We start from the raw sequence: 18,266 nt of genomic DNA on the forward strand, positions 1-18,266 counted from the left end.
GAGATGATTTGTTTTTGTGGCACAGCGTGATGTGGACTGTTTATAAGAGCATGACCTTAAGTAAACCCTCATGTGAACAAGCTTTCCTGTAATTTGTCAAACACTGTGAATGAGAAAATATTTGTCTTTCTGATTTGAAAATGCACTGTATTTCATGTGATATTTGTTGAAATCACTTGACATGGTATTATATAATGTGTGTAATTATTATTTTTACTTAAGATGGAAGGATCTTTAAACTTTGTAATTACTACATAATAAATTTTGGTAGAACAAACGTAATGCTTTCCCCCTTTTTCCTATAAATGTGTTTTCTTTTAGGTAAGGCTTCCTCCCAAAAAAATCGCATGGTTGTTATAAATACAATGTAATTTGTGAAAGGAAAAATTCTCTCCAATTTGGACAGGGTATGTCCAATCGATCCCAGTTCTATTCTGTTACTTTGTAGCATTTTAAAAACTGTCCCCTTTCTAACATTTAAAAGGAAGAATATAAATTCTGTGGAAATCAGTGTAGATGCTCAGAGTAAGAAGGCCATAAAAAAGAAGCTGGAATTTTTTCATTGGGACAGATTTTTGACTCTTTAACCGATGCCCATGAGACTTTACCTTCTGGTTATTATCTAACATCTTGTCATAGGATTGAAACAGCAACTGTTCACACAAATTGTGCATTTATGTTATGAATATTAACAAAGACATGCGTAAAACGTGTAGAATACCATACTACATATCTCTGCATAAATCAAAAGTCTACGTTTGGGGCATAAAGTCTTGCTTTAGATAAAATTCATGTCTGAAATGGTAAATAATCAAACTCAAAAAACTTTTTGCCATTTATACGCACTAGAGATACAGATCTTTAAAAATTAATTACCTTCAGTTGTCTGTATTAAGAGTTTTAATGTCTAATATATGAACATGTTGGTTTTTTTTTTTTTTTTTTTTTTTTCAGCTAGTGAGCATGATTCTCCAATCTACACCTTTTTGATTCTGGTGTTGCTCCAGAAATTTGCTGCGGCATATAGAAAAGCCTGTTGTCTCTTTTATATTTTTTCATTCAATGATTACCACAAAGTAACTCACACTGGTAGTCTCAGGGAGAAAATTGTCTCTTTGTTTTATGAATGTATTTTTAAGCTAAATCTCTTATCTTTTAAAAGCAGGAACAATTGTTTGAGTTGTTTAAATAAGGTTTTAGTTAGCATATACTAAAGTCTCTATCTTTAATATTTCACCTGAAGCCCTAACTACATACTTTTTTTTTCCCCTGTATGCACAAAGGTAAATACCCAGATGAATATACTTGCTAATTACAATGAGTTTTATATGTAGTATATGTATAAATGAAAAATTTGTATGTTTTCATATAAACAATATAAAATATTCTAAATGAACATTTTAAAAATTCTATCTTATAATTCTGCTTGAAAAATCCACTGAAAGCTGTACTCTGGTGATGCTGCTGTGAACTGAAGATGGAGATTTTCTGTAGCTGGTGCACTCAAATGGAGGTAATATGCAACTTTTTAATTTTAGAAGAAAGCCATATTGGGCAAAATGTCAGATTTCTTGGCTGTTACTGAAATAAAATACACTAGCTCATTTTGTTATAACGTTCTGAAGTGAGTGTTGTGTATTTTTTCTTGCACACTTTGCAAAGCCTATAAAGGGCACTGCCTTTTTCTCCCATCCTCCACTTCATTGTATTTTTGTGTATGTAAGAGTGAACAATATTTGTAAGATGACAATGTATGCATTCACTTTAACTGCTCATGTTTTTAGACTTCAGTAAAAGGTGCGCCCAGGGTTTCTTTTCACTAGAAGGAATTTGTTTTTATAAGGAGGAGAAAATTGAGAAGGTGCCACGTCTGCCAAAGTCAGCAGCTGTTTCACTATCAAATCAGTCTCTTAAAAAACATCCTGAAGAAACTAGGAAAAAAAAATGAGTTTCTATCAAATGGCACTGAGAACTCTGTAGTACGCTTTCCTAAAAGAAGTTGACGCTTTGGATTAATACAGGAACTTGACTTATCACAATACCATTGTTTGCAGTATCTGGTGTCCAGTTCTGCAGTCCACAGTCTTAACTCCTGGGTGTTTTCTTGCTCTCCTATTAGTTCAGCAGGCACATCTGAGTTAAAGAGGGGCAGAATTAGAGTGAAATTGTGTGGTACTATATAAAATGGTGGGGGAAATGTCTTGACTCTCTAGAGTTCTCTTTGCTATCTGAGACGTAAATCTAATTATCAGGATTTAGTGCACCTCTGACCTTGAACAGTTTTATCCAGAAAGAAATTAACAATGTGAAGTCAAAGAGCAAATACAAAGTAATGTAGTTTAATCCTTACTGTGTTTTCCTTTGGAAGAAGGAAGTAACAAACTATACTCGACACCAGGACAAAATGCAGAAGAATGCTACATTTAATCAGAATGTCATAATAATCTGCCTTCAGGCAGAACTTTGGCCCTTCAGTCTGGATTGCTTAATTTACTTCTGTGATGATTGTGAAATCTAGTGAATCTTCCAGGTTAGCAGAAAAATGCTTCATTTTACTTTCATACGCTCATACCACAAATGAAGAACTATGTCACAAGAACTGCATGGGTTTGTTCTGCAGCAGAAATTGTACCTGGAGTCATCGAATCATGGAATTGTTCAGGTTTGAAAAGACCTTAAAGATTATCAGGTCCAACCACAACCTGACCATACTACCCTGATTCCAACAACCCTCTGCTAAATCAAGGTGTACTTGAAAGGAAAGTATACTTGAGGGGAACAAAAACAAACAAACAAACAAACAAACAAACAACTACACATTTGAAAAACCAAGCTACAATTAGTATTGCTTTATCTGATTGACTGCTTCCTACTACAATTTTTTTGGTTACTTCACTACATTTACTATATTTGCAATAAATTGCATACAGAATACACTCATAACGTTAGAAATCAGGCTTGTTCAGGATTTTCTACAATTCCTTTATTTTAAGATGTATATGAATATGGTTGCATGACTCCAGTGCTAGTCAGATAAATTTCACTAATTCTTTCTTGCTTATAAGGAAGGTGACTGAGTCACTCAGCTAAAGAACACCTTCTCTGCAGTCAGCGGGCAGCTTCACAGAATCACAGAATCACAGGGGTTGGAAGGAACCTCCAGAGATCAAGTCCAACCCCCCAAGCTTCAGGAGTGAATAAGCACACTTACCTCTTTTTATTGTACAAAGACTGTAGAGCAACAGCCCACTTAAGTGCCTTAGTTGCCTAAATGTAGATGTAAGGAATCCTAGCCTATTTTTTTTTTTTCCCCAATTATTATTATTTTTTAAATACAATTTGCAAAAACAGCAGCTTTGAAAGATGCAGAATGACTTTCAGGAGTTATGTTGCTCTTCTCATGGTATGCTCAGTGTAATCTAGTAACAGTACTTTTATTGCTTTTCCTAGACAAGCAATAAGCCATTTTTTATTTTACTGAAAGTGAATATATAGTTTCTAGAATTGTGGCCTAGCTACTTTCTGGAATTGAGCATCGATTGTATCACTTCCATTTTTTTTTTTTTTTTTTCTATAAAGTGCCTGGTAAAATTTCCTATTTGCTATAATTGTATAGCAAAATCACTTTTCAGTTTAACACTTAATTAATTTGCAGTGTATTTTTAAATTATTATTTATAAGTATTCATTTTTTTAGATACTCTGCAATAATTGGAAATACCCATGTACACAGCACTGGGATCATGTAACAAAATCTGGCAGCCTGGCTGAACCAGAACTTCTCCAGCCTGACTGCTCAGCCTGACTATTAACAACTGAACCTGTTGCCCAGCTTGCCATTAGGCTCCTTTGCTGCACTCCTTTACTGAGTTAATGCAATTAGACAGCTCAGGCTTTATCTATTGCTCAAACTGCACCATAAGGCTTGGACACTGTTAAAAGTTTTTGTACATTGTAACTCAGTTATTTTCATTTAGCTGTAGTATCATGGCCTGCTTGCTGTCAACAGCAGGCTGAACACTGTGAGAAGCAGAAGATGCCAGAAGTATTGATACCAATGTTGCTAGGAAACAAGAAGAGCTAGGCTTAATGATATAAAAGTATAATTCCACAATAGCTACCAAAATCTGGCCTTATTATTATGAATTGTATTCAATGATCAAGTCTACCAAGTTCAACCCTACAGTCCAGCTGAAGAGTTCAGAGGGCAGCTAGTACTTTAACTTGAACAATAGTCCTTGAATTGTAAATACAGTTGGAAACCATCAGCTGTGGTGCCTGGCTGCATAGAGAAACATAACCATACTGCAGCCTGTAAATAGCAGAAGCAGACACAGTTGCACCTGACAATGGAAAAGAAACTAAGGTAGCATGTAAGCTCAAGCGTTATTGTCAAATGAGCAGCAAATCTCATTCATCATGCTTAGTCTGAATCCTCACCTAACCTGTGAGATCTGTGAGCTCATCTTAGCACACATGCAGCCCTGCTGACAGCATCCCAGTTGCATATTGGATGTGTACCACTGACCACTGCATTGGCTGACAGTTCTTGTACTCTTGAGACATTGCCAGCTCCATGGCACACACTGTATTCTGTAAAACTAAAAAGCAGTTTTAGATCCACGAGCCACCTTTGGATTTCCAAATGACAACGGGGAACTTTTTGTGGGAGGATTTTTCATTGACTAAATATTTCTTCATTAATATGTGAAGCACATAGTTATTACTAGTTATCATTTGACAATTATAAATATTTCATGGAAGGTTGGGTTGTTCGTTTTTTTGTCTTCTTTTTATGTTGTTTTGTTTGGTTGGGTTTTCTATTGTTGTTGAGGATTTTGTTTGTTTGTCTTTTTTTTTTTTTAGGAACCACTACCTAGTTGCAACCTTCACTTGCTCTGTAGCTGTAATTAACTGTTCCAACTGCTGGCTGTCTCTTCCATACAAGAAACCAGATAACCGTACTGACCCAACTGTTGTGCAGAAACATAGAATCAAAGGATCATTAAGGTTGGAAAAGACCTCTAAGACATCTAGTCCAGCTGTTGATTCATCCCCAACAAGCCTGCTAAACATAATCTTCAGTTCCACACCCACCCTTTTCTTGAACACCTCCAAGGTGGTGACGCCACTGCTTCCCTGGGCAGCCTGTTCCAAAGCCTCATCACTCTAAGAATATTCTTTTCCTGATATCCAACATTATCTGTGAAAGAAGCAGCTTGGTTTGGTACCTTGCAGGACAGCACTTTAGGCTGAATAAAACTGACACTAGTAACTGACAAGTGTACCGTGGAGACAGGGTCAGCCTGATACTACACCTAGATGCTTTGTCAGAAACAGTTCCATATTTTCAGTAACGGATTTATTTTAGTGCAGATTTCAGCAGCGCTTTTGCAGGAAGGTCCATTCAACTAGTTAGCAAAAGGCCATTTGATAAAGCAATGGGACTTTACCATTAACACAAGCTAACAGTGGGAGAGCCTAAGAGCCAGGAACTCAACAGAGATTTCACAGAATTGTAGGGGCTGGACCAGGCTGCACAGGTAGGCATCCAGGCAGGACATGAATATTTCCACAGGATTCTCCACAGCCACTTTGGGCAGCCTGTTGCAGTGCTCTGTCACCCTTACTGTGAAGTTCTTACGCGCATTTGTGCAGAACTTCCTAGGCTTCAGTTCGTGGCCGTTTCCCCTTGTCCCATCGCTAATTTCTAACTTCCTTACAAAGAAGTTACATCCGCACTCTTCACGCCGACGCCGGCGGGCGGTCCCGAGCCCCGCTGGCGGCCCCGAGCGGGCGGATCTGCCGGGCCCGGCTCCGAGGGGCGGGGACGGGGCCGCTCCTCCCGCCGCCGCCTGACGGAGCGGTGGGACCCGGCCAGAGGGGCGGCGGAAGCCCGCGCTGCAGGTACCGATGCACGGGGAGCGCGGCCGGGGCCTATACAGCGCGCTGCCGGGCCGCGCCGCGTTCAAATCTTGCCGCGCTGCTCGCTACCGGGCCGGGCGGGCGGGACCAGCGGCTGCCGCCGAGCGAGCGCGGGAGGTTTCACTTGTGCATTGCGGGCGGGGAGAGCCCCGGCCGGGCCCTGCCGCGGCGGCTGCCCCGAGGGCGGGCGGGAGTGAGGAGCGCGGCGCCGCCCCGCGCGGAGGGCTGTCCGGGGGCTGCAGCACTGCCTGCGGCCGTCGTCTGGCGGGAACCGCCATCCCACCTCGCGTTCGCGAGGGGGCGGGAAGGAGCCGGTGCCCGTGGCGGCTCCGCGCTGCCCAGCCCGGCCCGGCCTGCTTGGGCCTCGCTCCGCCGCGAGCTTTTTCCTAAGTTTGTAGATTCCCGCATGACTCGATTCCGAAGCCTCTCACTTTTAACTGCTTTACCTTGCTCGTCCGGGCAGGCTCGGCATGGCGCTGCGCGCCGACCAGGTGAGCCTCATCGGGCAGGTGTTCGAGTCCTACCTGCTGCAGCACCACCGGGACGACATCCTCGGCATCCTGCGCCAGGGGGACGACGAAGCGCACTATCCGGTCCTCGTCGACGCCCTGACGCTGTTCGAGACCAACATGGAGATCGGGGAGTACTTCAACGCCTTCCCCAGCCAGGTGCTGCCCATCTTTGACGGAGCGCTGCGCCGGGCGGCCATGGCGGTGCTGCAGGCTGCCACGCCATCCCCGGAGCTTCGCATGAAGCCCAACCTCCACGCCAGGATTTCAGGTGAGTGGCGGGCAAGGAGGCAGCTTCTCCTTGGTCTTTCTGACTCTCCCTGTGCTGTGGCACTTGTCAGTAGGTTATGTGAAGTGGAGTTACGTAGGCCGTGCACATGTCCCTTATGGTATGTGTGCAGTGGTTAGATGTTTGTTACAGGGTCGAGACTCAAACCGCAGTCTTCTCATGAGAAAAAGGCTCCTCAGACCAGCTCTTGTTCTCAGGCTGTTTGTCCTGACAGCCAGAAGGTCTAGCTATAAGTTCTAGAGGAGGGTACAGTTCCTAGCCATTTTTGCCCAATGACTTCCTCATAGCTTGCAGCTCCAACCACATTTCAGAATACACGGAGTTCAAATTTTGAGTTGTCATAGAATCATAGAATGGCCTGGGTTGAAAAGGACCACAGTGATCATCTAGTTTCAACTCCCCCGCTATGGGCAGGGTAAGTAGTCTTGTAGTTTTATCTGAATTAGTTAAAATTTATGCTTAACTAGTAGTTATAAAATTACTTGTTGAACGAACTGTTGGAAAGAATGGTGTTTACTAATGGATTTTATTGTTGTTTTTTTTTTTTTTTTTGCTACAAATTCATATACCATTATTGTTCACTGTTGGGAAGACTTTGTTGGCTTTGAGGTGCGGTAGTTGTGAAGTGCAGGTTCTGAAGTTAAAACACCTGTTGTAGGAAACTGGGTTTGGTGGTGGCATGGTCCCGTCTTGTCTTTGCTGACAGTGACTATTTGGAGCTGTCCAATTTGCAAAGGCAGGAGATGGTGACTACTGTTTCCCTCCTTTGCCCCATATTTGAGTGCTTTATGATCATTTGTCTATTGGCACTTGAACGTAGAGAGCATGCACGTTCCTGAACAGTCTGGTGGTCTTCTGTGATGGAGTGACCAGCATCAGTGGACAATGGAAGAACAGTTGATGTCATTTACCTTGTCCTCCTTAAGACCTTTGACATGATCCCCCACGATATAGCCCCCCTCTCTTGCTTCTATATTGGAGATGTATCGTTTTGATTGATGGATTGTTAGAGAGAGAAGGAATTCATAAGAAACTTCAGCAAGGTCCTGCACCTGGATCAGAGTAATTCCCAATATCAGTAGACTGGGTGATGAATTGATTGAGAGCAGCCCTGCAGATAAGCACTTCCGGATGGTGGCTGATAAAAAATTGGATAGGAGCCAGCAGATTTGCATTGTATACTGGTCTGTATAAGAAGTGTGGCAAGCAGGTTGCATAAGGCCACCTCATTGTGGCCTTCTATTCTATAAAGGCAATTTGTAAGAAAGATGGAGAGACTTTTTAGCAGGGCCTGCAGTGACAGGACAAGGGACAATGACAATGTTTTTCAACTGAAGGAGGGTAGATTTAGGTTTTCTATAAGAAAGGAATTGTTTATCTTGAGGCTGGTGAGACACTGGAACAAGTTGCCCAGAGGAGTGGTGGCTGTCTCATCATCTGAAGTGGTAAAAATCAGGTTGGCTGAGGCTTTGTACAACCTGATCCAGTGCAAGGTGTTGCTGCCCATGGCAGAGGGTTTGGCACTAGACAGTCTTTAAAGTTCCCTTCCAACCAAACCATTCTGTGATTGATTCAATGAATCATATCTGTGGGAATAAATGTGTTTTTATCCAGTATGTTTCACTAAAAATGCTGACACTAAAATATAAACACCAGAAATATGATTACCTTGTGGCTCTCATAATACATTTTGTCCATGATTTTAGGAAAGAAAAAGCATAACAGCTTGTCACCTGCTTCAGATGGTTGTTGCAAGATGCAGTTGGTGTACAACTGCTGTCTGCCTGATGTGCAAGGATGTCCTCTGCGTTGCACAGAATACTGAACCATTCAGTACACTAATAAAAGTATGAGCAAGTGAAAACTGTATTTGCAGTGTTCTAGGACGCATTTGCAGGCTTCAGCTGGAGTGAGGGAAAGCGGTTTGGTTTATGTTAGGGATAAGAATGCAATCTTGGCACACTCGTGTTGATGTGGACAGGATAGCTAAGGCACGCAGAGAAGGATGCGGGCGGTGTGAATAGGCAGTGGTTGACAGTGGGTGGTTACCCCTCCTTCCCTGAGGAGGGAAGAAAGTGCAACTATCTGAATTTCAGCACTGTACAAGTTTAATTGTGCCACTTCTCTTCTTGATGCAAATCCATTAGAGGATTTTTCCTTACCATTAACCTGAGCGCTCACGTCAGTTGTTGATAGCCATGCTGCTGCTGGTAGTTCAGTTTTGTATGTTATTACTAATACACAAAAGCTTATTCAAAGAGACATGCACTCAAATAGTTTGTCAAGCAGTCTGATATAATCAGAGCGAAAGCTCCCTTTTTCCCTGTCCAGCCTCCTGTCTTCTTGCTATTCACTGGGACAGTCATAGCATATATCCTGCCAACAGGGCTGCAGCTCTCTGATGTAAGCTGAGAAACACCGGATTTTGATTTTGATTTCCTTTTGACTAAACTGAATAAAAACACAAACATGTAGGAGAATAAGAATTTTTGCCAGGTTTGGAAGAAGCTATAAATGGCTTTGTTACAGTCAACCAGAAAATTACTTTGTTTCCAGTTCTACATAATAGTTCATTTCTTTTCCAAATTACTTCCTTAATACATCTATAATGAGCTTAATGTTTAATAATATTTTCTTTAATCAGAAGCAAAAAGTCAAACACTTTGCTTGAAAGCATCAAAGCTGAATGTTTTAATGTGTCTGAAACAAAAGATTTGATTTTGAACGTACTGAAATAAGGACATTCTGCTTTTTTTCTAAATAGCCAAAGCTACTGAGCAGATTTGATCTAAATACACAAATACTGTTGGTCCCCTTAGAAGAATCATTTTCCAGCAGATTTATATTTACATCTCCATTTTCTGTCTTCGTTCCGGAAGTAAAGCTGTAAGAAATTGTATTAAGATAATTTGTTTAAATTGATATTTACTAAGTTCTACGGTTTCTTGTAAAATAACTTCTGAGGAGGCAATGCATTCTGGAGGACATTTATTTTTATAAAGAATTTGCAGGCAGTTGATTTAGACTCATCTTCCTCAGGCTTTCAGCAGCTGTTCTGCTGTGGTGCCCGTAGCGACGAACACTGCGGTGGGATCCATGCAGCACAGCTGGCTGTTGGGGTGGAGTTACAGGAGAGAAGTGCCACGAAAATTTTGGCACCACTTATCTGAACAGAGAAGTGACTTCACTCTGGTTGTGTTGTTAACCTTTTTCTATTCCTTTTCTGACATCTTCCGTGTGCTTCTGGTTTACTGGTGCACAAATGCAGATTTAAGGTCAAGTGCTGATGTACTGTGGCTTTAGATTTTGCTTAGACTTGAGAATACCCACAAGATGCAGAACTGTGCTTTTCTTAACCATGGGAACAATTCTGAACCACAGTTAAAACATAGCTAAAAGTTTGTAATTAAGATAAACCAGTTGAGAATCAAGGACATGGGCAGATCATTTGAATTGATAGACCTGAGAGCATCAGGATCTTTTTTCATGAATGGAAACTGCTTGTGACTTCTAAGCTGTCGACAAAAGTAGGCGAGTAAAATGGCCATATTTTCTGATTGTGATCAGCATCTGATGCTTTTCACTGTTGAAGACCAATTAATCACATGTATGCTGCGACAGATGAATTGTTGAATTGTATTTACAAAACAGCTATAGCTAGTGTTAATAGGTCAGATATGTTTCCCAGTCTCTCTATTTAATTGCACTGCAAGTATGTTTCATGCACGTGGTCTCATGCTGCATGTACTTTGATTTAACAGGTTTGCCCGTTTGCCCAGAGCTGACTCGAGAGCACATTCCTAAGACCAAGGATGTGGGTCACTTCTTGTCTGTCACTGGGACTGTCATCCGTACCAGTTTGGTGAAAGTGCTGGAATTTGAGCGGAGCTACATCTGCAATAAGTGCAAACACGTTTTTGTGGCTAAGGCTGACTTTGAGCAGTACTATGCTTTCTGCCGTCCATCAGCCTGCTTGAATGAAGAGGGCTGCAACTCAACCAAGTTCACTTGCCTCTCTGGAACATCCTCCTCTCCTACCAGCTGCAGAGACTATCAGGAAATCAAAATTCAAGAGCAGGTAAAAAAAAGATCAAGAAAGGGGGAGGGTATTGCGGTGTAGATGTCTCAAATACTAAAAAAAATGAACTTGCTAAGAAATGTATTTGGGGACTTAATTTCATGCTGGAATAAGACATCTCCACTAATTTTAGTGAAACTGTGCTTCTGAATTAAGTTTATCCTGTTTTCATGTAAAACTTCTACATGCTAAGATAAGTGGAAAAGTTTTAGAGGTTGTTATTTAAAAGGGAGGGCTGACCAGCTTACAAGAAGCCAGGGAATCTACCTCTCAGGGATTTTCAGTCAGAGAGATAAAAAAAAAAAGTAGGCATATGTTGACTAGACTTCCATTATTAAGTATTAATTATATTGAAGATCATATGAAACACTGACGGTTAGGACATAGATCAAACTTCAGAGCTGAATCCTTCTATCACTGTGTGCTGTTCCTCTAAGTGCTGACTGAGAATGGTGATGATATTCTATGCTATTTCTAAGGAATAAAGCTAGCCCAGTGGTAGCCAAGGTCTACTGTAGGGGTACAGCATGGTCAGTACATGGTATCTGTAAATGTTGTCCTCCAATCAACAATCATATCAACAGTTACTGAAAATGTGCTCCTCACAGAATTGGCATTTGTTTTCTGAAGTTAGTTCTGAGTGAACAGCCTCAAGGACAGTTAAGCTGGAGAAGTGACAAACAGTCAGGGCTCTTTTTACAGTAGCACGTAAGACAAAACAGGCGCAGGAAAAGCTACAGTGTATGAAAACTGAGGATAAGCAGAGTACGTGGCAGCTGATGTTAAACCAAGTGTTAAACCAAGAATGAGCTTCACTCATTTCCTATTTAGTGCTGCGAGTAACTGCATGTTCCACCAGTGCTGACAGTGATGTGAACTGCCTGTGGCCATTTAGATACTAACAAGGGTGAATTACCCTTTCTAGGCACAAGACAGTGAGTAAATCTGGAGTTCTAGTATGTAAAATGTAGAGGTACTTCTGATTCTTGTTCTTGTGCAGTGGATATTTTAACAACTGTTGCGAGCTTTAATTGTAAATGGAAAGATTTCTCTTTGGAAATAGACCATGACAAATCTGCATACTTTACCCTAAAGAAAAGGAAAGTCTTTTCAATGGTTAGTGGCACATTTGTCAATACACTTGCATCTGGTCATGTGCAAATTTAATTCTCAACACCTAGGTGTAAATTAAATCTCAATCTGCCAAATTTTAACAATATACCAGAAAAATGTAGAGAATAATCTCTCAGTATATAGTTCAGTGAAGGGTTATCTAACCCATGGACGTGCTTCAGAAATCAAAATAAATTTTACTTACTGGATAAGTGTCTGAAAAATATCTCAAATATTAACAACAACAACAAAAATTAGTTATTTTAAATGACCTCTCTCAGGGAGGTTTTTTCAGCAAGATATTGAAGTTACTCAGCACCTCCCAGGATTGAGCACCTTCAGCTAATTTAATACCCAAGCCTGTCTCCATTACTATCAACATCAAATTTCCGTGTTTAAAATCCCGATAGCAGTAGTGTGTTTACCATGTAAGTTGTATGAGAAAAAGCAAGGACTGATCTCAGTTCCAAGAAGGGATAAAAGGTCTTCAAGCCAAAGTGGCAATAAATGACTTTTGAAAGGTGCTATTCCTTCCTCTCTCCTAGGTTCAAAGACTGTCTGTCGGAAGCATCCCTCGTTGCATGGTGGTTGTTCTGGAAGATGACTTAGTGGACAGTTGCAAATCTGGTGAGGATACAGTGTACATTACATTTAATTGTACCATAAGTGTTTTTACTCTTCCATTTGAGATCTCTGCCAACCAGTCTGTCAGAACTGAGGGTTTTTTAATGAGATGTGTTTATCTGTCATGTTGTTGTTTCAGCTTAGAAGTTAGCATGGCAGTTGAGGACTGATCTAGAAAGCACTGTATATCTATCTACATGCTATATCTTGATTATTTGACAGATCAGTTTCAATAAGTGTTGTGTTGTGATGCAATGAAATATGCTAAGCTTGTTAGCACAAGAACCCTAAGCCTTTTGAGGAAATGGATTGGGCCATACCTGCAGTGTAATGTCCGTCTGTAGGTTTGGAACACTGTGCAAACTGACCTATCTAAGGGATGCTGCAGATGGAAAAAGCTGCTTGTCTTCCAAAAGGAAGCTAATTGGTGAGAGACTGAATAAGAATGGACTAAAAATTCTCAGTTATATCCCTGCAAGAAACTCAGTACTCATTGTTGGTTGTACTGTCTGACAACACTGTGGCCAGAAGTTCATGTGTGATACTGGTATTCTTCACAGAAGTTATCAAAGGTTAAGTAAGTGTTTGCTCTTTTAGAAAAGAGGAAACACAGGTAGGTATAACTTCAGGAATTTTGAAGTAGAAGGACATTGTAGCTTCCTACTACAGACAGAAGGAATCTAGCTAATGTTTGTTTCAGACTTAAAAACTGCATTGTTTTTTATTGCTGTTTTGTTTTTCTGTATATTTTTTTGGTTGGTTTTCTTTTTAACTTTGTGACACGGGGTCTAAACTATACTATTATCCATTATTGCAGACACAGCCACATATTTGTCAGTCGTAATAGATTTTACCTTTTCTTTTTCCTTTTTCTTTTTTTAACCAATCTTTATTGTTACCCACAGGAGATGACATCACAGTGTATGGAGTGGTAATGCAGAGATGGAAACCTTTCCATCAGGATGCACGTTGTGACTTGGAGCTTGTTTTGAAAGCCAACTACATTAAAGTAAATAATGAACAACTAGCAGGTGTAATAATTGACGAAGAAGTCCGCAAGGAATTTGAAGACTTCTGGGAAAAGCATAGGAATAATCCCTTAGCAGGTTAGCGCTTGAAAGCTTTACAATAGATGAAATTAGGAATGACAATACAATGACTGAGCATATATTTCCCCATATATTCCTATCATCAGTTCCTCCAAAAATACATTTTTTCCAGTAGAGGAATATAAAATACTTATTTTAAAATAATAGCACCAAACATCTTTCTCTGATCTGTCTTCTTTTGAGATTTCTAGTCAAGTGTTTTCTGGACTATTTATTAGCCAGAAATGAAAGAAGGAAAAAAAAATAGGTGCTTTATAAACATGAAAGAAAAAACATACCCGTTAGAAGTAATGTGGACCAGATATACTTAGCTGTTGAGTAACATAGCTGTTAACTCTGGGGCGAGATGTCTCATTGTCTCTGCATCCCAACTTAAGCTCTGAATCATTGCCAAGCAGCTTAGTGTATGCCATCTTTAGCCTTACTCTGGAATGTATAGCCCCATGATTTAAGTGCTGGGAGCCTCACGTCACATATGGAGAGACTCTCTGATTTGAAATTGGCTTCCAACAGCCAGAATGTTCAGCATGCTGGCTCCTAATTTTACTGTGGTTTACAGTCTGCCACCTAGCAATTACCAGTTGTGCCCTGGACTCCATTCTTCTCCCCTGATGTAAATCCCAGTGACACTGGGATTTATGTCACTGAACTGCCTCAAAATAGCACCATCTTTTAAAACTTTGAACTTGGTCTTTCTCCTTGAAAGACAAATGGAAGAAGAGTAGGTGTCAATATTTCCCTTACAAATCAGATTGCTCACGTGAGAAATCAGAGATTATATCAATTGTAAACATTCTTCAGAATTGCATTTCATAGAAAGTAGTTTAATTGCTAGCCTCCAACTGTTTGGAGTGGGAACAATTATTATCACTCTGTTGTGAAACTTTGGAATGTAAGTCAGGATCCACTTTGATGGTCCCAGGTAGTCTTTCATTCTTGAGATGATTTTTGGAAGCCTGCAATGTGGTTTTATGCAATACTAGTAATTCAGAATTAAATGGATGTGAAGTGGCTACAAGAAAATGGGAAGGAAATTGGAAGAACTCTGGCTGTCCGAGATGTTCCTTTCAGGCTGTTTTTGTGAATTAGTATCCTCTCTGCTGAGGGCAGAGATGAGTCTACCTCATGAGTCTATTGTGAAGGCCATTTCAGAACGGGTTGTATGTGTATGTTTACTGTTTTCCAAAAAAGAATGGTAGCCAGTTCTGCATTTCATGTTAGTCAGTTCCTGATGCTGTGTACTAGGTATGTCCTGAGAAGACAGCTTATACAGATGACTTTGCTTTTTCTGGATACTAAGAAGAAGCAGAGCTTCTGGGCTGTTTATCACTGACAAGGCAGATGACTCTTAAGTCAAATAGAGGCAACTAAGGAGTTAAATCTTGAGTTATGCCATGGCTGACCAAAGTTAGAATTTTTTCATTTTTGGACAAAAATATGTTAACTTCCTCAAAGATGTCCACAAGAGGCATATAAGCCTCAAGTCATTATGAAGTGCCTACTTATTTTGCCAGTACCACATACTTATATCCAAATTTAAAACATGTTAGGAACTCAAAATTGGTTGCTTTGTTTTATGTGCTGTAGCAGTGCAATTAATGTATGACATGAATCCTGCGATCCATTGTGTGCTGTTGGTATCAGAATCTCAAAGGGCAAGCCAACGAAATTACCATAGCAGATGGAAGTGCTTTTTTGCTCTTTGAGGCTATGGAGGGGAGGAGGAGAGGAAGAACATATAGAAGAAGTAGAGTCAAGATAATGAGGAAAATGAACTGTGTTATGCCTGCATGGAAACTTGTTTTCTTATTTTTCTTAAATGTACAACACACCAGTTTTCAAGGGGATATTTTGAAGTGTGGAAAAAATAAAGTATTCTTCATAGGCTCTACACTTTTATTTGAAACAAAAGCAGTTGTGTAATGGCATTGTGTTAGTGTCTTTTCCTAAATCATCCATCCATCCTTAAACTGTGATAGGATTGGCATTGCTGCCTGTGACAGTGGAATATTTAACTTCCTTAAAATTAAGAACATTAGGATCAAACAATCATTTGAGTTTCATTTAAAAAATGGAAAAGAAGGAAAGAAAGAAAAGCAGGCCCAGTTTTTTTTTTGTCAGTGCCAGGGATATATGTATCCATGACAAATGAAGTTTTATTCTTAGGGCAGTGCTGAGTGCCACTTTCTGCTCATGTTCTAGGGAGGAATGAAATTTTGGCTAGCTTATGTCCTCAAGTGTTTGGATTGTACCTGGTGAAGCTGGCTGTAGCCATGGTGCTTGCTGGTGGTGTGCAGAGGATTGATGCTACAGGAACTCGAATCAGAGGTTAGTATTGTCTCTGATAGTGTCTTGTGTACTATCAATTGTTCCCATTGTTATTTTCACCCATATTCCTCCTTCTTTCCAAATTAGTAAGGTTTCAGAAGCATAGTAATCCCATTTCTGTGACTGAGAGCTATATTTTTAATGCTGAATATTCTTCCATAGAATCACAGAATCACCAAGGTTGGAAAAGACTTCCAAGATCATCCAATCCAACTGTCCACCTATCACCAATAGTTCTTACTAAAGCATGTCCCTCAACACAGCATCTAAATGCTGTGTTGAGGAATAAGGAATGCCTTGAACACCTCCATGGTTGGTGACTCCACCACCTCCCTCAGCAGCCCATTCCAGTGCCTGACCACTCTTTCAGAGAAATAGTATTTCCTAACATCCAGCTTGAATCTCCCTTGGTGCAACTTGAGGCCATTCCCACTATAGTCCTATCACTAGTTACAGGAGAGAAGAGGCCAACCCCCCGCTCACTACAACCTCCTTCAGGTAGAGAGCAATAAGGTCTGCCCTGAGTCTCCTCTTCTCCAGACTGAACAATCCCAGCTCCTTCAGCTGCTCCTCATAAGGCCTGTGCTCCAGACCCCTTGCCAGCTTAGTTGTCTTTCTCTGCACACACTCTAGACACTCAGTGTCTTTCTTGCAGTAAGAGGCCCAAAACTGAACACAGTACTCAAAGTGTGGCCTCACCAGAGCTGAGTACAGAGGTACAATCACTTTCCTATTTCTGCTGGCAACGCCGTTTCTGATGCAGGCCAGGATGCCACTGGCCTTCTTGGCCAACTGGACATACTGCTGGCTCATGTTCAGCTGAGCATCAATCAGTACCCCCAGGTCCATTTCTTCTGCACAATCTTACAGCCACTCTACCCCAAGCCTGTAGTGCTACCTGGGGTTGTTGTGGCCAAAGTGTAGAACCTGCCACTTCTGGAACTTCATCTCACTTGCTTCAGCCCAGCTCTCCAGCCTGTCCAGATCCCTCTGTCGGGCCTCGCTATCCCCAGGCCAATTGACACTTCCTACCAACTTGGTGTCATCTGCAAACTTACTGAGGGTGCACTCAGTGCCCTCATCCAGTTCATGGATAAAAATCCATTTTTAGGATTTTTAAAGTTAAAATTAAAATTAAATTAATTTTATTAATTTTTTAAATATTAAAAATAAATTTTTAAAGTTAAAATTAAAATTAAAAAACTTTTAAAATTAAAGATATTGAAGAGAGCAGGGTCCAGCACTGACCCCTGGGGAACGCCACTTGTATCTGGTCACCAGCTGGATTTAACTCAGTTCACTACCACTCTCTGGGCCCAGCCTTCCAGCCAGTTCTTTGTTCAGCAAAGAGTGTACTAGTCCAAGCCATGGGCTGCCAGCTTCTCCAGAAGAATACTGTGGGAGACAATGTCAAAGGCTTTGCTGAAGTCAACCCCCATCTCAACCCACCTCAGTTCCCCAGGTTCCTCTACATAATAGGTTTGAGGCCCTGGAACCAAAGGGAGAGGTGAGTGAAGATGTGATGGGAGGTCAAGGTTGTCTGGGGTGAAGCAATCAACTCCACACCTCAAGACTGCCTCCACCAAGAAGGAAAGAAGGGTGATTGTTGTCAGCAACTTCCTTCTGAGAGGATCAGAGGGCCCTACATGTCAGCCTGACCCTACCTGTAAGAAGATGTGCTGCCTCCCTGGGGCCCGGGATATTTCTGGAAAACTCCCCAGTCTGCTCTGCCTCTCCAATTATTACCCTTCATTAATAGTTCAGGTCAGCAGTGATGAGGTTGTTTACAGAAGCCTGACTACTATCAAAAATGACTTTAGGGGACTGGGGCACTTAATTAATGGAGCAGGCATACAGGTAGTATTTTCCTCTACTCCTTCGGTAGCAGGGAAGGACACTGAGAGGAGCAGAAAAACCCATTCTTATAAACACATGGCTGAGAGGCTGGTGCAAACACAAGAATTTTGGTTCTTTGACCATGGCATGGTCTACTCAGCAGCTGGCCTGAGGTCTGCTGATGGATCTCACCTGCCTCAAAGGGGGCAATGGATCCTTGCCCAGGAGCTGGCAGGGCTTGTGGAGAGGGCTCTAAACTAGATGTGAAGGGGTAAGAGAATAAAAGCAGGCCTGCTAGAGATGAGCCTAGGGGATTGATAATGAGATCAGGGGTGAGGTAAGAAGCACAGCTGAAGTGCATCTCACCAATGCACACAATATGGGCAACAAACAGGAGGAACTTGAAGCCTTTTTGTGGTGGCAACTATGACTCAGTTGCTATTACAGAAACAGAAA

The 18,266-nt window shown here is 41.2% G+C and overlaps 1 protein-coding gene across 1 annotated transcript in view; it reads left to right on the forward strand.

Moving 5' to 3' along the window:
- Positions 1–6,394: 6,394 nt before the first annotated feature.
- MCM9 (minichromosome maintenance 9 homologous recombination repair factor) overlaps positions 6,395–18,266 on the forward strand; it is a gene marked incomplete at both ends in the record, with an annotated part of 50,446 nt that continues 38,574 nt past the window's right edge. Inside the window, 5 exons of the mRNA XM_079549918.1 lie at positions 6,395–6,704; positions 10,484–10,800; positions 12,459–12,540; positions 13,443–13,643; positions 15,849–15,974. Of these exons, the coding sequence (XP_079406044.1) occupies positions 6,395–6,704; positions 10,484–10,800; positions 12,459–12,540; positions 13,443–13,643; positions 15,849–15,974 (1,036 nt within the window). The remainder of the gene's footprint in view (positions 6,705–10,483; positions 10,801–12,458; positions 12,541–13,442; positions 13,644–15,848; positions 15,975–18,266) is intronic.

This window comes from Tetrao urogallus (genome assembly GCF_951394365.1).
Source record: "Tetrao urogallus genome assembly, chromosome: 2".
In the NCBI taxonomy this organism is placed as follows: Eukaryota; Metazoa; Chordata; class Aves; order Galliformes; family Phasianidae; genus Tetrao; species Tetrao urogallus.